Genomic DNA, 21,536 nt, shown 5'->3' on the forward strand with positions numbered 1-21,536 from the left:
CTTTTCGATAATCTATTATTTCGCCAACAGCCAGGCTTCAGAGTCGGCTTATTTATGGTGTGTATAAAGCTTTGTTAGTGGTCCATTTGAAGTAAGTATTAACCGGAATTGTTTACGTTTTGTTTATCGGCCCATTTGAAATGTTCTCGTCTATATGCTAACTGCAACCAACCAGAATTTGGGCTCATTTTCCGGCTAAACTTTACTGGGCAACGTACACGCAAAAATAAAACAACCCACAGAATAAGTTCTTTTAACTTAAATTTAGGTACTTTTGAGTTGTGCGTCGCTTTCGCACTTCTTACCCGCATTTACCACATAGTATTTACCCTAAAATCATAAAACAATAAATATTATAGTTTTTACTGTTTCAACATTGTTCGATGTAAAGTTCTCACAGTAGATTTACAATAAAATTTCATGTAACAATAAATTTTACTGTTCAGCAAAAAACTGATACAGTAAATTTTACTGTTTTCGAGTATAAAATGTATGGAGAAAAATCGATTTATTTAATGTTAAGATACATAACCACCCCTCCTCATTTACTGTCAAAATCCGTTCTACATTGAAATTTACTGTAAAAACGTTCAAGTTTATTGTTTTGGTATTGTAGCATAACACCAAATACAAAAATAGTCAAAAGTACTCAATTTTAGGTTGTTTTTCGGTGGCGTGTACAAAGCAAAAAAAATGACATATGTGCCCACCGTCTTTTTTACCAAAGAGAATAGTGAAAGAGACGCAGAGTGAAAATCAGTCAAAACGGCAACACTCCCTTTACGATGATTTCAACACTAGAATTTGGCAACCGTTTCCAAAGGCAGCACTTTAAATGACTCCTATTATATTTTGAAAACAAACCTTTTGTCGATCGTTGGATTTGTTTATCAAACGATGTGCATTTTGAAACAAAGAGATGAAATAATTCTAAAGCTTGTTTTTACTCATACATAGACTCTAGAATGCACCTTACAATCACGATTGCACTAAATTCTGACGAAAATTCAAATTTCTTTTTTGATAGATTTACAATACTTATCTCCTCCAACTCAGGCATGAGTAATGTTTATTTACATTGCACGATTGGTCTGCTCAATAAGGTATTTTTGGCTTCACACTATTCGTCTCTTTCCCTATTCTCTTTGTTTTTTACTACACCGAAATATCGAGCTACTTTATTTTTGTGATTTTTGACATACCAAGCGTCGCATTTTCGGAAAACACGTGTTGGAGGTGTGTACAGTTTCGATTTCATTCTTTAAAATTAATGTTAATCTAAACAGTATTTTAACAAATAGAACGTGTTTGCATAAGTAAATGTTAGTGTAACTGTCTATTTCCAGTTAATTTGCGGACATTTGAAATCTAGTGGAAACATTGCTATATTCTCTGCAGCGAGTCACTAAAATGGCAGTAAAAAACAAAAAACTAGCCCAGAAAGTAAAACCTGTGAACAAAAAAGAGAAAAAGCCTCAGCCACCACCACAGGAAAGCGAAGAAGATGACGATGATCTTGAGGAGCAAGATGACGAGGAACTTTCAGTAGAGGCCGATTCCGATCTTGGAGGAGAAGAGGAACAAAGTGATGCCGAGGAGGAAGCTGACTCAGAGGAAAAAGAGGAAACGGACGTCGAGGTTGATCCTCCCGCTGTAGCTAAAAAGAAGCCAACAGTCGAAAAAACCGAGCTAGACGACGAAGAGTCTATGAAAGCAACAGTTTTTGTTGGTCACATCAAATTCGACATTAGTAAGAAAGAGCTGGAAGAGTTCTTTAGCGGAGTTGGCGAAATAAAGAACATTAGGATTATTGCAAAACGAGGATTTGCATTTATTCAATTTGCAAACGAAAAAGTGGCTAAGGAAGCATTGAAGCTAGATAATAAACCGCTAGATGGTAAAGAGATCCACTTGGAAATGGCTAAATCAAAGCGCTCTGTCCCTGACAAGAAACGGAAGGCGCCGAAACATGATGACCAACCAGTTTCAAAAAAGGCAAACACATCCAATCAAGCTAACAAGTCGGATTCACCCCAAAAGGGTAAGCCGAAAACCCCACAATCAGTGAATCCTAATAAGAAAAGGAATAAGCCCAAACCAGGACAATTTGTGAAGGCCAAATAATTGTTATTTGGGATATATTAGTTATTAAGAGAGAAAAACTGTATATTGCATTTGAAAATATACTTATCAACATCAACTAAAACAATTGTTATGTATTTGTTTTTTAAACCTGTAGATATAGCCTTGGTAATCCCATATTCGGTACAACGTTAAACTGATGTTGGTAGATTCGTGGTCGATCAACAAACGCGCGTCCTCGTAGCAAAGATAAACTTCGCTCTGTAATATATGGACAGTCGCGAACCATAAGCGATTCTAATCGAGTGCAGTATAGTGAAAGGGCTCTGTAAAAATAAGAAGAGGTGAGTTGATTTTATTTCGCACTGTCAAGTCTAACCATACCCCACACCGCGGTCAGTTGTGAGCTGACATCCAATAATGTTCAAATGTTTCATTTCCTTCGAATTCTTCGCAATCGTGTACAGTAGATTGTCGGTCACGCTTGGAATATAAGCCAAAGAGAGTGTTCTTAAAAGCCGAAAGTTGAGCAGAAATATCGTTATGCATCTTTCGCTCAGTGAAGTGCAATGGGAGATGTCTAATTCCTGAATTTTTGAATGGTGCAGCGTTAAAGCTTCCATAGCACCTATTGTGAGCCAACTACATCGTGCTAATTTCAACACCTGCAATTGTTTGCATTTAATGATGATAGGCTGCAGTGAGGCCGACGATATGTTTGGACATTCACTCAGATTAATTCTTCTAATTTTGGTATTCACATTAAGAAACTCGCGCAAGTTAGTATCCAGAAGCCAGTTACATTTAGCTAGGTTCACCGTGTGTACATTGCAACACATTTTCGACAAAACATGGAATGCCCTCACTATGTGTGGACTGTTATTACCGGACAGATTGAAGTCTCTGCGATGTGAAAACCCATTATCCACTAGCTGCTTACTCAATCGGGAGCAGCAGCGTAGATTGAACAAATCCTTGAGTGAAAGCAATGGAAATAATTTAGCGTAGAGGACGTCCTCCCAGGCGATGTCAAACAAACTTAAGTCGGAATTCGCTGCCATAGGCTAAGTAACTGAATGAATGGCGTATGACTTCAACTCAAAGATCAGTAAAAGTACAGAAACTAGTATCATTACTAAAAATTGCGGATAGAACCTATACTGACATGTTATGTTACAAAAATTAAATACTTTTTGTTATCAGAGATGCCAGGTACTTTTTTCAAATGTCTGCGATAATAATTTTAAAAGTCTGGGAAGAACAAAAAATGTCAGGAAAGCTAGTGTAACCAAAAGCCTTTATATTCAAAAATCTGCAACCAAACTAAAAAATCTGCAAATATCTGCAACCAAACTAAAAAATCTGCAAATATCTGCGTCATCGAAAAAATCTGCAGCTAAAATTAAAAGTCTGCGAATTTGCAGACTTGTCTGCAAATCTGGCATCTCTGTTTGTTATCTTTATTTTTATTATTGCAAGGGGTCATCAAATAATCAACAATTTTGTTAGAATAAGGAGGAAAATCGATCAACGCAACACACTGGAAAATAATATTAAGGCCCCGTACGATAGGTTTGAATCTAAACTCTTCGAAAGTGGCCGGCAATTATAGGTTTGTTCCAGTACCACACAGCAAAAAAAAAAATTGTGATATTACATCATAATCGCTGCACAGCGCTCTTTAGATTGAGTATTGTGATATTACTCGATTGAGCGCTACACTAGAACGACGTACGCGAAACGATGTAATGTGAAAGACGTGTTGTAAAACGGTGTGGCGATCCCGATGTAATAGCGAACGATTGAATGGCGAACAATGTAATGTCGAACAATGTAATGGCGAACGATGTAAAGACGAACGATACAATGGCGAATGATGTTTTGGAGAACGACGTAAGAGCGAACGATGTCATGACGAACGATGTAACGGCGAACGATGTAACGGGGAACGATGTAATGGCGAACGATGTAATGGCGAATGACGTAAAAGAAAACAAGGTACGATGAGGTACAGAATAAATATCGAGCAAAATTTTATGCTCAGAAACGCTTGATTCAGTTTTCTGTTACATTGCTTAAATCTCGCTATTTTGGATGAAAGTTTGGCAGCTTCATTCACACACACACACACACACACACACACACATATATATATATATATATATATATATATATATATATATATATATATATATATATATATATATATATATATATATATATATATATATATATATATATATATATATATATATATATATATATATATATATATATATATATAGTTTAGTTTTTGCTATGACTATGACTATTGCATTGGACCTTTTGGCTATACATGGTTCATGTAACTGAAAATAATATAAGCATATTGAACATTAAATCAAACATCAATCTTAGTAATTACTCAAAATGAACTTTGAATCACTTTGTACTTTCCAAGAATAAAGGTAGCATGCTGTTTCTCCAAACCTCCATAATTTCGCTAACATTTACCGTTACCAATTTATTTTTGTCTAGTCAAGTTACCAATTTATTTTTGTCTAGTCATTCCTACAATTTTTAATCAGGATTAGGTCAATATCCTTTATTATATTACTGCAGTATCATGTCTTTGATTATCGCAAATTTATCATTTTCGTGTAGCAATTATTCGTTATATCTGGTTATATTTGCAGCGCCATGAATTGCTGTATAATTGATGTTTGTATGTACAATTTCGTATTTCAATATAAAGCCTCGCTGCAAAAAATCGGCTGATAATCCGTTCAGTTTCGCTCTTTTCTACCCTAACATAGAAGCTATGATTTGCTGTGGTGTGATTTCTTGCATTCTGCATAGTTGGTTCTAGCTCCAACTTTGCATTTTGTCTTTACTCTGTAAACACAAATCCTGAAACTGAAATCGACGAAAAGGTGGTCAATCCGCTAAGTTGTTGAATCCAGATGCGCTCCCAACCGCAAAGTAGGCTATAGCGCGGCGGTACAATGTACTGGGGTCGTATTCGTTGATATAATTAACTTATATGATAATCTTCAGCTAACATTCGATCCTTCCGAAACTACACTTGGAGTACATGCATCGACATCAATGCAGCATTTTGTAAATATGTTTCGCACTTTGCATATTACCCAGCTGTTTAATTCGTAATAATTACAACACTTGGTTATATTATAATCGATTAAATAAGTTATAGGAAACTAAGGAGACTTGCTGTGAAGTACTTCTCAATTATTAGCAAAAACGTGTCTATATTTTCGAAACATAATTGTATACTTGATCAAGCTTCCCTGACGTGACAAGACTTGTATGGAAAAATACACGTAATTTGTAAGAAATTGAAGGATTAATTCTTGCATGTTACAGTGCCGTTTTGTATATTACATTGAACACGTTTATTGAATTTTGCATTAGCTGAAAATCTGGTCGTCTTTCTAATTTTCCCTACCCTACCGTTTGAAGTACTATTATATCACGCTTATATATCCATATATGTATGCATGTATCTGTGTATATACATATGTATATGTACGAATCAAAGTATGAAAATGTAAATCAGTATGTATATATTTAAATGACTGTATATACATGTAGCTCTATATTGTTTTATACATATATACATCCACCTGTATATATAACTAGGCGTGATAAAATCGAAATATTACTGTATAAATCATTTTCGTATCCAAGAATAGGAGGGCATCCTTGACATGGAGGGCAAAACACTATTATTCGAGTAATACCATATAATATCAATATAATGAATGAGCAGTTCTAATATATAGGTATGCTAGCTGATCAACTCTGACGAAAAAATCCGTACACCCTGCTGCAACGAATCGCGATCGTTTACCACGGTCATGCACACAGTCCGCATGGTGTACGGATTTTTTCGACAGAGTTTGTCAGCTGTATGCATCATTTCGATTGTCTGTTTATAACAAACATGTCTATACGGTGCTTTTAAATTTAGCTATTTTCAGCATCAGCGCACGTACTAATCGTTGCTGCTTGCCGACTAATTTGGCCTTTGAACGGGTTAAGTTTATAAAAATATAGTTGCAAAAATTCCAAGGTTTTAGATAAGTTAGATGGATATGAAAAATAATACACAAAATAGACCATAACTAGATGCTGAATGGCTAAAATAAAACTTTCGAAGTTTTCGCTAACTCTACTGTTCTGTGCATGAATGTAGAATGATTGTCTCGTCGAACCTGGAATAAAAACAAATATGGTATTAAATTTAAAATTGTAATGTGGTCTTATAGCACTGACAAACCGACAAGACTGATGAAAGGATTTTTGTATAAATTATAAGCATACAATTTTAAATAAATTACGTTGAAACAGTTGAATGCCCGGCATCCAAAAGGGATAAGCCACATTTATTTGGAAAGTGACTTTTTTGCATTTTTAATAGTTTTAAGTAATCTACCTGTACTGTCATTTGAGAAATTTAAAAATTATTTTTAGCATTTTTGCATTTAGCAATAAAAGTTGACCATAGAGGTAACCCCAGTACCAGCTGGGATCGAAAAGGGTGTAACCCACTTTGTATCTTATGGAAACTCGAGATTTCTCGTTCGATTTTCCGAGACTTTAAGAAGTCAGGGCAGTTTTTTCTTATGTAAAAATTAATGCTGGTTTAACGTACGCTTGGGGGCACGATCTGTCAGCCATTTGGGGACATTATAGGTCACTACTATTAATGTAGTGTCAAGTGATTAATTTCAATTGAAGACTTTCAGCCATTTCCCAAAGCTCCACTGCGCAAACCGTCGAATCGAGGCCGCAAGCGAGCAGCTACAGCTCTTAAAAAACAACACCGAAGCTAGAAAAATTTAATGAAAATTGTGGGTTGCTCCCTTTTGGACGTAGGCCATTCAGTTGTTCCCTCTTTATAGTGAGTTACACTTTCCGATTTCATGCGTCAATTGTAATAGAATATAAATCTAGACCTTTTATTCAAAACGTCATATCTACAATGAGTGACTCTCTTTATTTACTTTCTCTTCTGTTAATAATTCGGTCACTTTAACATTTACCCCTCAACTCTTTGCATAATATGCTAGTTAAAACCACCGTCTTTCGATCTGTACTGTAAAATAAGTGAAAAGTGTTATAGTGACGCCGTAAAAATTGAAAGAGAAAGTAAACAAAGAGAGTAACTCATTGCAGATATGACGTTTTGAAAAAAACGCTCAAGAAATGTCTTGTAGTAAAAATCTGGGCAAGATGCATTTGTCATAGCACGAGTCGCTGAATTGTGCATCAACTCTCTAATAATCTCGTGCCAAATCTTAAAATAGAGTCTCATGTCGGTTGTAGTAAACTTATACAGTAATAGATCGCTGAATGAACCACTATATCGATCCAGCTAAAGAAGTTGTGCAAGTAATCGAGTTGTTAATCAGTTCGAGTAAGAGATATCAAAAACTAACCAAAAACAAAAAAATAGTAAAGAAGTTAAAAGTCATTGTGGGTCTTTCAATAAAACTAAAACTATAATCTCAGTTTTGTACGTATATCATAAATCCACTAACCTACTATAACAATCGTTGGATGAAGTTTGTTTATCAGATCGCTTGAAGTTTCTTCCTGCAATGAGAGAAAGTTTCGTTGTGAGCTTTATTGGTTTTACTTGTTTTCACGATAATATATTCTCGTTGCAGTTGAATATTGAAACAGCCTGCTTTCAACAAGCGTTTGTTTTCTGTTCTGGATGTAAACTCAACGTTACAACTAGCATAGAATGATTCAATATATCGTAAACAAGTTGTGACGGTATGCGCCCCCATAGAACAAAACAAAAACACGTATTTGGAACGAACGCAGCGCAGATGGAAAATTGGTTGCCTTGTACCAAAAACTACATATAAAGAAGACTGGTAACTCTGTCCAGAATCTGGAGACATCAGCAACACCTCTTGCGTGTAAAGGTAGTACTTTTCATAGTGATTCACCAACACATACATACTTTTACGTCGAGCTTCCTACCTTCGTACAATAGAGGTGCTGTACTGGGAAGGAAAGGGGCATCAGTCTTCTTAATATGTAATCTTCACATGTACGCAGCCGAATTTTTTACCTTGAAGAAAGAGGCGAAGAAGCCTTGCGTAAAACTATTTCTAAACTAATCTATTTTTAACGTAGATATTTTGCTAGCTACGCAAACAGGCGTTATTTGCATAATTGTACCATGTACATATATTGCCATGACATGGGAGAAAAATGCGATTTAAAGTTAGTTAAAAAATACTTTAGCACGACACAGGAAATATCTGCAACCTTTAACTAGCTTTTATTACTGTGACTTATGGGTTTTGATCAGTAGAGTTGCATTAGTTTGAAATAATTAAAGAATAATCAGAATATTAATTTATGTACCTCCAACTGACAAACTATTTCGCTGATATCTTCTTTCAACATCCTGGATATTCCCACCATTACATCCATATCCTCAGCTGTATCTGCAATGTGCACGTTTTTGTCGCGGTATGTTTGAGATACCTTGATTATTTTTTCACGCTTTTTAATAAAATTTTCAATAAATTGATCTGGTCGCACTCCCGTAGCTTCAGAAAAATGATATTCAATAAAACTGTGTTTCATTACAATTGGAAAGTTTTCCATCAATTGACTCAATGGGCAGTGATCAATTTTGTATCGTAGGTAACATTTTGTGGTTTCGAGCAGTTTTTTATCCCAGTCTTGGTTTTCATACAATTGCTTCATTAAGAGATTATCAAGTAGGAGAGGTTCGCCAGAAAGGGAATACTCCGCTTTTATACCAACTCTGCACTGCCTCATTGGATCGTCGCCAAATTTCTGCTTTTTGTCATATTGACCAGATTTATGCGCTCGGTTCAAATATGAATTTCTATTCTTCAGTTTTTCTGTTAAGCTACTAGATCCGTTCCCAATTATCATGCCATCGTCGTCCATATCAATGAAGAATGAGTACATCGAAGAAACAGTTTCAGCTACCCGGCGAAAAGTTGAAATAGGGATTGACGGCGTAATATTTCGCAACTGACCAACGATGTGGTCAACCAATCGATTGTAGTCAGTTTCATTCAAAAAACTTTCTTTATCATGATCCACAGTCCGATCTAATTGAGTCACAATATCACGTGGTATACTTGACCAAACGATTTCGAACTTGGATAGCAGTACTGCCGTAGAAGCATCTATTTTTGTTTTGCGTTTCAAAGCAACAAGATTGGAACCGCTGCAAGATGTAGTGTGCGATCCTACAGGTTCGTTCGAATAGTCTAATTCTAACTCATACTCTATTGTAACATCTTTTTGCTCGAATGATCGTTTCATCGTACATGAAGGTTCTTGATCTTCACACTGATTGGCCAAATTCATTCCTGGAACGTCATCGGGTAGCAGTGATTGAATCATTTTTTTAGGTGGGATACATTCATCTGCTGCATCAGACTGCGAATTATGTACCGATTTAGATACTCGGTTGGGTGATTGGAGAATTGAATTTAATGTAGATGTGGTCGGCGAGCTGGATTCGATATCATACTGAAATTTAAAAAAAAAACATTGTAGTTTCATTAGTTTTACCAAAATAAGGAACTTTTTGACAACTCAATTCTTTTGTCGTGATTACGACATACCTTTCAATATTGGACCCCTTTTCAAAATTTTTGAATAATGATAGGTATACTATATTTGCACTAAACAGTCGGAAAAATGTGCATCAATATTGTATTATATTTTGAAGTATTCATTATTTCTATAAACTGAGCCAGAGCAGATTTTTAGAAAATCTACCGAAAGCGACGTACAGAAAAACTAAATTTATATTTTAAATGACCGTTAAAGCGGTCGGAGAATAGTTTTGGAGTGTTATGTCTTCTAGTCTGTGCCCAAGATGCGCTTATTTGAAATATGAGAAGATGGTATTGCTTGAGGCTCTAAAAACTAGATTCTAACAGCACTGCGCACTTACTATTCTTCTATAAAATTCTTCTCAGAGACTGGTTAGTTCGAATGATCTGTCTATGAAAGTACCATCTCTATCATTTGAAATACATGTGTTTTGATAGCTCGCAGTTTTCAGTAGCAGTTTGATCCCTCGCACTTTGAAAGTGCAGAGTCCAGGTTAGTGGGAAGCGCGCAATAATATAGGTTTGTTCTAGTACACCATTCCTGTTCGGAGCAAACAGGAGCAAAAAACCAGGAACGATTATCTCTCTGCTCCGGAGTGCTCCTCTGTTTAATTGATGTTTGTTGTTAGGCTCATTTGCCCATGAATCACAACTACTTGCGCACACCATTGTACCGTCATATCAAATGGACAAATTTATCAAACATGATATAGTTCAAGGAATCCGCACGAGGCGGTGATAGTGTGCAAAGTAAATTTAAATTCGAAATGATGATCGTGTTTTATTTAGCGAACTCTTCTCAGTGCCATGTCTGACAGGTCTGTGATTTTGTGTTATTTAAGGTGATTTTTCTATTTCACAAATAATTGTATTTTTCGGTAGTGCGCAGAAAGAGCCTTTCGACCGGGAATATCATCGGCATTATATTTAATTTTATTCGTCGATACTTACATGTAATTCCGGACCAAATTTTCTCGATTGATCTCTAAAATATGGTCGCCTGACAGCGGGTAAGAGTTTGTGCGAAATGTAATATTTTCGGACTAAAAACAAACATCTACGTCCATAAATCTAAAAAAACAAACAATTATAAAAAAATTATGTTAAAAATGCAAACATGAAACGCAATTAGCACAGATAGTAACAGAAAGAAAAATTATATTGGGTATATAATATATTGAGCGATGACAAACAGAAATGCAAACGAAACTTACAAGATTTGTTCACTTATCCAATGGTTGGATGATAGAATATCGGCACGGGAGCGTGATATTAGCAGGACACGATTTTTTAAAGGAAACTATTAAACAATTTTAACGAAACAAATTAAAATATGAACGGCGATCGCCAACAATTGAATCAAGCATAAATATTCTCACACGAACGAAATCGAGACGAAAGAGAAAGAGGGGCGGAAGTGGAATATGTAACGCGTCGAAAGTTATCGATACACTGAATTTTTTTTTTATTCTTTTTAATATAGCGTTGGTACGTGTGATATCACTATAATTTGACGAAAATAATGATGTGCATACATTTGATTGTAATGTTGTGTCGAAACGTGTAATAGTACAAATTTATCAATGAGCGATATCACATGCATAAATGGAACAAACTTTTATCAGTTTAATATTACATTATTTTGACAGGACTATTTTCCTACATCGTTTTCATTACAATATTATATCAATTCGAATACAATGTACTGTTAAAACGATGTAATAATCTCAGTACGTTGTTTTTCGTTATATTAGGAGATTGAGGTATAATTGTATCTAAAGTAGCACAATATTATACTATTATTTACCATTACGTCTGAATGTCATGCACATCATGAACATCGCATCAACCATTATTACAATTCTTTTTGCTGTGCAGGAGAAACTGGAAGTACTCCGGAGCAAACAGGGAGAAAATCGTTCCTGTACTATCTTCTTCTCTTTTTTATTCTTCTGGTGGCAAACCGGAGTGAAAAGGAGCAAGAATTTTTTGCTCCGGAGCAACAGGGAGTAACGTCCATGTACTGGAACAAACCTTATGTTTTCTACGGCCCATGTACGTACACATCCCCATAGAAAATCCTCTCGATTTTCTCGCCGACTAAATCAGCTTGCGTCGGCGCGATCGGCCGAGTGTGCCACCAATCAATCGGTCGATTGTTACACCGACTATTATTGGAGTTTAACATTGGCGTCTGCCCACGGGACAACTGATTAGACGAAATCTGTTGAAATCGGTCTATTTCAACCTATTAAATTGGCCGATTATTTGGTAGTTTAAAAGTTGAACCAGATTTACACAGACTAAATCTCGCGATTAATATGCTGTTTAAATTGTTTACCGTCGAAACCCATTTGGTTAACTAATCGGTCGACCTCGAAGCACCCGATTTCGTCAGTCGACCGGGAAATTTAGCAACTGTAAAATTTTCTATGGGGATGACATTAATACTACATCACTAGCTAGTGGAAAATAATAAACAAAGACGGCAGAGGCAAATGGGATTGTTTTCAACCAAGAAACTGCATTAGTGTTCGTGAGATCGACCGACAAGAACTCAATACTCGCAGTACCCTGGCTACGCTTACAAGAGGCGTTAGTAATGCCATCACGGAACAGTAATGTTTGAACACAATCATTGCAAATTCGATCACAGTCCCAACTAAAAATATATTCAAAATCGCCCAATGCAGGTCCAATAATGGACGCTTGTTAAACGATCTGTTTGAGATCGCCCAACACTGCTCCAGCGAAAAACCTACATCGGACGATTAAAAACTAACATTTGAATTTTTTAGAAACAATTACTGAGAGGTTTGAGTGCGTCGTATACCCCATTTTGGAGGGAAATGAAATGACTAATAAGCTATGATTTGTGTCCTTCATGCACAAAGACTGGTTCTACCAAAAAAAATTTCTTTGTGAGAAATTTTTGTGCTCACTTAATTTTTTGCTAAGCCAAGACAAGTTTCTGCTTCACTGTGTCTTATCGGCATAAATAGAAATTCTGCTCGGACGGTAGAATTTAAAAATATTTTTGCTGTACCTAATTGGTAGTCTCCAAATTAATATTAAAATTCACTTAATTTTTTGCTAAGCCAAGACAAGTTTCGGTTTCACTGTGTCTTATCGAAATTCTGCTCGGACGGTAGAATTTAAAAATATTTTTGCTGTACCTAATTGGGTAGTCTCCAAATTAATATTAAAATTGTTCAATCATAAGAATCGATAGAACTCAATTCTCTCAAAGTAACAAGATATTTTTATATGTCACTCTTAAAACTTCAAACAGATTTTCAGTTGATGTTCTCCATAAATGTCAACACGTTCTTGTTTGATACTATCGGTCTTACTTGGCAGTGGTTTTAGCCACATGGGTTAGCATATTTGACAAATAACCGTGCAAGAGAATAGGGCTCAAGATGCTAAATGCAAAGTGCGGACATATTAAATAAATTTTATCAAATAATTTGTAAATATCCGGCCTTATTCTGCGCGGTGTGTGACGTGAGGTGACTAAGCTCGCCTCACTTTACGTGACTTTTTTCACCCGATTCTGAGAGTCGACTCGAGTGAGGTGAGATTCCCCATTGCGGTTAAATAGACGTCGCACGTCACTCGAGGTGACTCTTCAGAATTGGATGAGAAAAGTCACTTACGGCAAATTTCTTCATTTGGATGAAAACCGGTTTTCGTTGAAAATCGGATTTCGGCTAATTGGCCACCAGCAACCTGAAAACTGGTTTTCATCCAGTAAAGGAATTGGCCGTTAGAGTGAGGTGAGATTAGTCGTCTCACGTCACACGAATAGGGCCGATCATTTTACGTATAAAAAAGTGAAAAAAATTCAACGACGTATCATTAACGTTAGTTGCGTCTGAAAAAGACCCAAAAGCTGGATGTGCCTTAATGACCGGTTTGAGTCATTCCGTACTTAATTCAATGATTTTTTTTTTGTTTTGATTATAGAGGTTTTAACCTTAAAGTCATTCGCCTCTTCGGGTTAGTAAAAACTCTTATGAACAATTTCTAACCCTATATGTGTGGGGTCGGGACTCGAACCCAGGTGCGCTGCGTACAAGGCAATCGATTTACCAACTACCACAGAGAACAGACGTCCATCTTCAGCATTCAACTTGTGTAAAATCTCTAACGGTTTCGAAAGTAGTTTGGATATCTAAACCAGGTGCGCTACTGTCGTCATGTTTTTTTGTGGTTGAGTGCGACAGAATTGACAGCGGTTATTCCTCTACCCAGTCAAACTAGTCCGGAACCGATTCGGACTTTCAGCATGAATTCTAGCTCAAATGCGTCAACCGATAGAGTCGGAATCGGTTGTTTTCTTTGAGCTAGATTCCATGCAGAATCCATCCAGGATTTCGAACCGGTTCCGGAATCGATTTGACGGATAGTTGGGATAGGTTGGTGTGGCGGCGCTAGTGTTTTTAATATATTAATTCAAATGTTTACACACGTTTTTTAAATATTTTTGTTCGATCATGGATGTCTGTTCTCTGTGCAACTACGCTACGCCGCCCCTAACAACGATTGTTGTTGTGAAAGTACTTTGCTAATTTATTAACATTTGAATGCACTGTTCTTAAAATCTCTTCTATAATTAAATTCTCGTAAATTTATCGAGCGCTTTTTAAACAATGAAGGTGCTCTCAATGAATCCCCGCCTTGGCCCAGTTTAGAATTTTAGAATGAACTTTGCTTACATTCGACGAGTTTTGCCAACAACATTGGTACCGTTTTTATAGCATGTTTGAATATCGATTTCCCTACTTTTTCCATAAATCGAGCCAGACACTGTTGACGTTTGCAAAAAATCGATCAACAAAGCTGTCATAATTTTCTTCGCCGTCGTCGGAGGGTCATATGACATCAATGATCAAGTGACTGTGTGTAGCAGCGAGTAAGAAAACTGAAAAATTCACGTTAAAATGTAAGTAATTCATCCAAACTAATCATTTAATTGTGCAGTGGTTGTTGGGAAACAATACCGTCATGTTTTTATTAATCCCTGCAGATAAAGAGAACGATGCGGTACACACTCGGTTACACCTTCGCAGGATCATTGGTATCTGTGTCAACAGTGCTGATTCTGTACCATGTCCTCACAGGTAAGGGCGAGCGGGTCAGTGTTGGATGGTTCCTGGAGGAAACCTCCCCGTACATGTGGGCAACACTCGGAATTGCATTCGCGGTGGCTCTATCCGTCGTAGGCGCCGCGATGGGAATACACACAACCGGAGTCAGCATCGTCGGAGGTGGCGTCAAGGCCCCAAGAATCAAGACCAAAAATTTGATCTCGGTTATTTTTTGCGAGGCGGTCGCTATCTACGGTTTGATCACTGCTATCGTTCTCTCCGGTATGCTGGAGAGCTTTTCCTGGTCAACGGTGGTCGCCAACGATAACATCCGGAATAACAACTGGTTCTCCGGTTATGTAATGTTTGGTGCAGGTCTGGCAGTTGGATTGGTCAATCTGTTTTGCGGTATTGCTGTTGGCATTGTGGGATCCGGAGCTGCTCTAGCCGATGCTGCCAACTCTACCCTTTTTGTGAAAATTTTGATTGTGGAGATTTTTGGATCGGCTATTGGATTATTCGGGCTGATTGTGGGTATTTATATGACTTCAAAAGTTAAGATGGGAGATAAAGAATAAAGTTTAACTCGTGAAATGCTAGGTAAGCATACTCCTTTAGTTCTGGGTCGCTGAAAAATTAAATGTTCTTATTTCAGGAAAGACCATAGCCAAGAGCTATCTACGAAAGGCATCTATGCTGAAGTTTAACTGTACTACCTACAAAGTGCACCAAATGGCCATTCCAAATCTTAAGATAAAGACTTTGACATCCTCAGCTGCACTACATCCCAACAGCTACATTAACGTTCTTCTATTTGCTGTGTAAAAATATTTCCAGTATATTTCTCTGCTATTCTACGATGTAACTAAACGGATGTAAATTATGCCATTTATTTTTGTTTTATTATTTTTCCGTTATGTTGGGAACTGCGAGAAGTAAAAATGCTCGTATAAAAGTAATGATTTAAGCGAAACTACAGATAAACATTAAAATTAATTCATGTGTAACGAACGCAAAACCATCAGAAATATTTGTAGATCAACAACAAATGTGTACCACAATAAACGTTTAAAATATCAAAGTTAAAGTTTTAAGTAATATCAGATTTCCATGCTTTTATCTTATAGTTTACTCAATGCCGGTATGGCAAAAAGTTAGCTGAATTATAATAGGTCTCTAGTCTGTCTGTTTATCAACCTCTCGATTCGATGTTACCATGTTTGTGTACTAATGTAAAATAACCAGTAACCACCTCATAATTTTCTGACAAGCAGTGTGAGAAGTTAAATATTAGCTACAGCCGTTGTACCAAATGATATGATTCAAATTTGGTTCTATGTAGGAAAAGTTGATGTTTTTCTATTCAGCCTTATTCTTCCTTATTCGCATTTTCGAGTGAATGTGGTTCGATCGAAACAGGTTTTATTTTACTGTCGTTATTGAGAATACAAATCACATTCAGTTCAAGATCAGCTTAGTCCATAAAAAATCCCGCTCAGTCTCGGCCACATACAATCTTCTTCTGGTTTTAAATTATTTTCCGTCGGCCTATTTCCGCTACGATGCCCAACACCGACACCAGAGAGGCGTCTCCACTATCTGGACTTGATATCGATCCATCAACACATGGACCGGGACTAACGGCATTACTTCCCTTCCGAACGAAGGCGTGGCCACAGACTTGTTTCTTCAGAAAAATCTCAGGCCTCGGCTGGGATTGAACCCAGACCAATTGCGGTGAGTGGCGGTCGCGCTTATCACTCAACCACCGACGCCGTCAGTAGGGTTGCCACCTCTGGAGAGGCTTCGACCTGGAGATTTTCACTGATCTGGGGGTTGGTGGATTTTGAGTGGAACGAGACAGAAATTGGAATCAAAGCGATTGCTAGGCATTTTAGAGCACTTTAATCGCTTTTTATTACCACGTTAAAGCAAAACTGCAAATTTTTCACGCTTGAGAACGGTTTTATCGGTTTAATGTGGTGTAGTATTTCACTTCCCCGACTAAGTGCCAAGAATCCAAAAGCACCAGCTACTCTTACTGTGGAGGTCGAACGAGCATTGCTCTCCTCCACAACTAACAGGTGAAGGAGAGCAAAAGAGGCAGAGCTGCGACATCATAATATGTGGTGTCGGTTATTCGTCACCAACAAATTTTAATTTCGCAACAAAGGGGCAAAACTCACCTCCCTAGCCCAGTTAAGGATCGCTGCTGGAGTAGCAACCAGGGTGGCCAGACCTACCGATTTATCGGTAGTCCTACCGATTTTGGTCTTCCCTACCGATTCACAGACGACCAAGGCAAAACTACCGATATTTTGTCATTCCTACCGAAAACTACCGATTTTGATTGATTTTGGACACATCCTACTCTACATTCATTTTTTGGGTTGGATTTGGTCTGAGATCTGTATTGTCAGTATTTTACAATTCTATGTCAATACTACACGCTCATTCAAATCTACTCAGAATTTCAATTTCAAAAACCGTGGCAAACTGTCAAAAAATGAGTATCGATTTGAATAGAATTGACTGAACTCTTGAGTAACCATGAAATTACTAACTATTTGAGTGAAAACAAAATTTACTGCCGCACGAAGTGATACAGCCCGCAAACAAAAAATTGAAAATGCATTTAAATGTTGATTCAACAGCAAAAGAATCGACGAGGAGACATTCGGAAAACTAAAAGGTAAGTTTTCACAAGTGTGGTTTGTTTTTTAAATTAACATACTTTATAATTTTGCAGATCAAGTAGCACGAGATCCTATTCACCGGGAAGTGAAGAAAGGACCTCGGAATAAATTTATAAGCATCGTATTAACGACTAGAGATGCAGGTAAGTGGAATTTTATAAACAGATTAATGCGTTTGTTACTATTATTAAAAATACAGAGCGTTTAAGTTTCATATTTCGTCTTAGCGTAAAAAGTACTCAAAATTGACATTTTGTACCCGAACTCAAAACAGAGTAAGTGAGGAAAACTCAATTTTTGACCATGTGCACTTTTTATGGAATTGAGTGGCTGGTCACTCTTTTGAGTTATTTTCAATGAGCGTGTACGTTTTTGGGACAACAACCCAGTTAAGCTCAGCCGGAAATGAACCGGAATTCTGGCTGGTTCCAGTTCGTATTCCGGCTCCAGTGACACAACCGATTCTAGTTAGAATCGGTTGTTGCACTGGAGCCGGAATACGAACTGGAACCAGCCAGAATTCCAGTTCATTTCCGGCTGAACTTTACAGGGAACCCGGCCTACCGACAACTACCGATAAACTTTTAGTGACCCTACCGATATTAAGGAATTCTATCTGGCCACCCTGGTAGCAACAACACCGCAAGAACTCGTTTGATGTTGACCTAGTCAGTTGGATTAGAACAAATCTGCCAGACCTTAGTGCAGCTGGTGATAAGCACCACTAAGAGTGAAATGATTTGGTAAAATTGCAGTAAAATAACTTTTTACACCATTTTGAGCGACTTAGTGGAATGCAACATTTCAATTGTAGCACATAGCGAAATATTACTTTCCTTAACCCTTCGGAAGTCGCACATATGGCTTACCGAACGAGCAGCCGCTGGTCCCCTAAGACGATTTCGCTAGATTTTCAGAGCAGCGTGCACTCAGTGCACTAACGCGACTTCCGGAAGGTTAATTTGTAGTAAATTTTATTTGTTTTTCATTTCCATTGTTTTGTGAAAGAAATTAGCAATATTTGGTGAACTCTTCGCCACCTTGAAACGAAGGGTTAGTCGGGAAAAATAAATCTGAACCAGAGTAATAGTTAATTTAGACTTTTTAAATATTTTGTAAAGAATCAATTAATTCCAAAAAAAATGAACCTATGCTTCTTCCCACCAAACCCGGAGAAATTGATGTAAAACCCGGAGCTCGCTCCCGAAAACCGTCGTCTCCGGGTAAAACCCGGAGGGGTGGCAACCCTACTCGTGTCCATTGATTGAGAAACCGCTAGGTGGATTAAAACCAGGTAACTGACGTTCCTATCTCTACATACAGAGTTTGACAATATGCAACATCGATTTTCCACCGATCGATGGGGGTCAGTTTGACAATGTCAAAATCGGTTGAAATGTCATTAAGAAACAGCTGTTGCAGTAAACAATGGAAAACAATGCACACTTTCTTCGATTTGATGCAAACAAAAGTGTTCCTCGTTCGTATTTAGAATACATTTCGTTACAACCAATGCTCTTATGTTGACTACGATAGTATGACGTCATGTCACCCTCTTGATTAAAACAGTTTTTTTGTTTCAATTCAACAAAGACTGTCGATGTAATGCATTCAGTCCTTTTGAATCAATCTGCAGCATGCTTTTGTTTGGATCACTGATTAGGGTGACCATACGTCCTGGTTTTCCAGGACATGTCTTGGTTTTGCATTGACTGTCCTGGGAAGTCGAGGAAAATGCTTGATTTGTCCTGGTTTTTCTCCTGTAAGCCTAATATATTTCTATTTATTCAGTCTTCGCTTTTCACTATGCTCCATATCGCAGTTACGACCGACCGACCGCAGCAACCATAACTGCAACGTATACTCATCCTCCATCGGAATGCGACAAACAAAACTTAATAGTCGAATCTCCCAACTGTACCTTCCGATGGTTTTTTTAAATTTTCAAGAATGCCTCGTCAATATCGATGAAACAATGGTTACCAGCGCTTCTTCTCGGTTTAAATCGCCTTTCAATCCGCGACCCGAAGAATTCCCTTTGGTACTTCTGAAAAGACACATCGGTGTTTTGGTGCTTCTGCTTCTACTTGAGTTCTCTTGCTAGTGCCTTTTTTCGTCTTACTGGAAATCCATTCGATAAAAAGAAAAATAGCAACTATCGTGGAATAATTTCATTGAGCGCTCTCTCGAGCTGGGGATCGTGGAATTACTACAGGGTCGATACTTGTACCTAATCAGTAGCTCTGCTTGTTAACAGCGCAGTAAATGAAACGAACGTTTCAAACTAAAGTCTGGTGTCTATATGTACCGTGCCAGTGCTATAAACAGGCAAAGCAATCGAATAATAAAATTCGTCCCAAGCCAGTGTGAACAAAAAAGCACCGTTACTTTCATCGGTGCGATATCGATCGTTCATTTCAAGATGTTTGAAACATAACAGGAAAATTTAACAGCAAATTTTCAAATGCAGTTAATACTAACGGAAGTCGTCGTCATACAAGTCCACCACACTCGTTACTGATAACGTTCAAAACTTTGGCCATAACGGAAAGCTATCCTATGGAAGACAACATGAAATACGTCGTTGAGCATGATAATGTTAGGACCCAGATACCCGTTTATATTGACAATGATAAGATTTATATGCGTCTGCACGATCTACACCTGGGTACTACTAATAATTTTTTACAACCGTCATGTCGGAATACGTAACGGTATAATCCTTTAAGTTTGAAACCTGGAGAAAATTTTGCTAGGTATTTCCTACGGTGTTTGTTTCGTGAGAATGCGAGTTACGGAACCTATTCCTTCATATCTGAACTTTCAATTCAAAGCAAAATCCATGACCAAATCTCAAATCACGTTGTGCACATATGAAGGACAGACCCCTGCGTGCCCTACGCTGTTACACAGGAAGACACACTACGAGAAACCATTTACACAAACCTCTAACGAAGCAATATCAACTGCAAGCATACCCATCACACAGCCCTTCATCTACATCAACTAAGTCACAAACCACCGGAGTTGCAGCTCAGGCACTAACGAATACTAAAACAACAGAACCCACGCACAACCTGAACGATCATTGTGATGCGCCTATTACTTCCCAATCAACAGCCAGCACTACCGATAATAAAGTAAATAACAAAGAACATGGATACGCGATCGTGACCCGTAGGCTCCACAAACAATTCAAACCAGGTAATCGTGAAAGCCCATACAACATTAATAGCGAGGATAGCATAAACGAAAACGATAAACTGAGAGAAAGCGGACTAAGTGATCCACAAGCAACAAGAGGCAATGAAATAAATAGATCTTCAACAAGAAATAAGATCTTTACGCAAAGTAATAAATCGCGTACACACGATCCGATGGATACAAAATAAAATTTGATATATTTATTTTTATTTACACATTGATAATAATAAAAGATCCACGGCTCAGGTAATGCATTGAGGCGTATCAAATAAATGAAATAGCTAATGGACGATTAACATGCCTTCACGCCTGGACGCTGAACAGCGACTAACCGCCGAGTCTAGCATCCTACATAACAGGGAGTATGGAATGTCGCGTTCAAACCAGTGCTGCGAAATTTCAAAATCAGTTACTTATTTCTGCTTGTATTTACCGAAACCAAAATTCAGATTCATCGCCTCCCTCATTCACTAACTTCCCAACTGACTGAAACTTCATGCAGAATGGAATGCTTCAGTGCAGAGGAAATATAAATTCCTTCACCAACCCAAGCATTTATTTGTTTTTATGTGGACAGTTTGAAGGCAGAAGCTGACATTTTCTACATTTTCGAGCATAAGTGAACTGCATAATCTATATCTGGTGAACTTTTGCTCAATAATCCCTCTCATAGGTAGAACGGAAACAAAATTCAGTTTGCTTCTGAAACCGAACATGTCCGAGCCTGAATACGCTGTGTCGGGAGGACGAATGACGAACCAAACATTTCATTCATTGCGATGGGCATGAATTGAATTTTGTTTTCTTTCAAGTTCACGCAGGAATGTCAATTT

At 37.6% G+C, this 21,536-nt stretch overlaps 4 protein-coding genes across 6 annotated transcripts; 2 read left to right on the plus strand and 2 right to left on the minus strand.

The window, feature by feature from the left end:
* Nucleotides 1-1,139: 1,139 nt before the first annotated feature.
* LOC131684948 (uncharacterized) lies at nucleotides 1,140-2,209 on the plus strand. Of its 2 annotated transcripts, none has more exons than XM_058968238.1 (2): nucleotides 1,140-1,236; nucleotides 1,347-2,209. In XM_058968238.1, exon 2 carries the CDS (start codon nucleotides 1,411-1,413, stop codon nucleotides 2,122-2,124), a length of 714 nt encoding a protein of 237 aa, XP_058824221.1. In that variant the 5' UTR covers nucleotides 1,140-1,236; nucleotides 1,347-1,410; the 3' UTR covers nucleotides 2,125-2,209. The 2 variants fall into 2 exon arrangements, with proteins under 2 accessions (XP_058824221.1, XP_058824222.1); XM_058968239.1 differs by having other exon boundaries at nucleotides 1,189-1,236; nucleotides 1,328-2,209.
* Nucleotides 2,142-3,263, minus strand: LOC131684946 (F-box/LRR-repeat protein 15). Of its 2 annotated transcripts, XM_058968237.1 has the most exons (3): nucleotides 2,969-3,104; nucleotides 2,467-2,747; nucleotides 2,142-2,408 (listed from the first exon to the last, which is right to left on the minus strand). In XM_058968237.1, the coding sequence occupies exons 1-3, from the start codon at nucleotides 3,002-3,004 to the stop codon at nucleotides 2,228-2,230; spliced, it is 498 nt and encodes a 165-aa protein (XP_058824220.1). In that variant the 5' UTR covers nucleotides 3,005-3,104; the 3' UTR covers nucleotides 2,142-2,227. The 2 variants fall into 2 exon arrangements, with proteins under 2 accessions (XP_058824220.1, XP_058824219.1); XM_058968236.1 differs by having other exon boundaries at nucleotides 2,467-3,263.
* A 2,766-nt stretch (nucleotides 3,264-6,029) lies between these two features.
* On the minus strand, nucleotides 6,030-9,492 carry LOC131679470 (uncharacterized). Its single transcript, XM_058960200.1, has 4 exons — nucleotides 8,470-9,492; nucleotides 7,626-7,680; nucleotides 6,253-6,296; nucleotides 6,030-6,107 (listed from the first exon to the last, which is right to left on the minus strand). The coding sequence occupies exons 1-4, from the start codon at nucleotides 9,490-9,492 to the stop codon at nucleotides 6,030-6,032; spliced, it is 1,200 nt and encodes a 399-aa protein (XP_058816183.1).
* A 5,037-nt stretch (nucleotides 9,493-14,529) lies between these two features.
* On the plus strand, nucleotides 14,530-15,884 carry LOC131684949 (V-type proton ATPase 21 kDa proteolipid subunit c''). The gene is made up of 3 exons (XM_058968240.1): nucleotides 14,530-14,658; nucleotides 14,743-15,403; nucleotides 15,459-15,884. The coding sequence occupies exon 2, from the start codon at nucleotides 14,755-14,757 to the stop codon at nucleotides 15,379-15,381; it is 627 nt and encodes a 208-aa protein (XP_058824223.1). The 5' UTR covers nucleotides 14,530-14,658; nucleotides 14,743-14,754; the 3' UTR covers nucleotides 15,382-15,403; nucleotides 15,459-15,884.
* The last annotated feature ends 5,652 nt before the right edge of the window (nucleotides 15,885-21,536 follow it).

This window comes from Topomyia yanbarensis, chromosome 2, assembly GCF_030247195.1.
Source record: "Topomyia yanbarensis strain Yona2022 chromosome 2, ASM3024719v1, whole genome shotgun sequence".
Lineage (NCBI taxonomy): Eukaryota > Metazoa > Arthropoda > Insecta > Diptera > Culicidae > Topomyia > Topomyia yanbarensis.

Coding starts and splice junctions, on each gene's coding strand:
- LOC131684948 (XM_058968238.1), top strand. CDS start 1,411: ATGGCAGTAAAAAACAAAAAACTAGCCCAGAAAGTAAAACCTGTGAAC.
- LOC131684949 (XM_058968240.1), top strand. CDS start 14,755: ATGCGGTACACACTCGGTTACACCTTCGCAGGATCATTGGTATCTGTG.
- LOC131679470 (XM_058960200.1), bottom strand. CDS start 9,492: ATGATTCAATCACTGCTACCCGATGACGTTCCAGGAATGAATTTGGCC. Junction 7,681..8,469: donor AAATAGTTTGTCAGTTGGAG/GTACATAAATTA, acceptor CTCTCATTGCAG/GAAGAAACTTCAAGCGATCT. Junction 6,108..6,252: donor TTCATGCACAGAACAGTAGA/GTTAGCGAAAAC, acceptor ACCCGTTCAAAG/GCCAAATTAGTCGGCAAGCA.
- LOC131684946 (XM_058968236.1), bottom strand. CDS start 3,143: ATGGCAGCGAATTCCGACTTAAGTTTGTTTGACATCGCCTGGGAGGAC. Junction 2,409..2,466: donor ACAACTGACCGCGGTGTGGG/GTATGGTTAGAC, acceptor TTATTTTTACAG/AGCCCTTTCACTATACTGCA.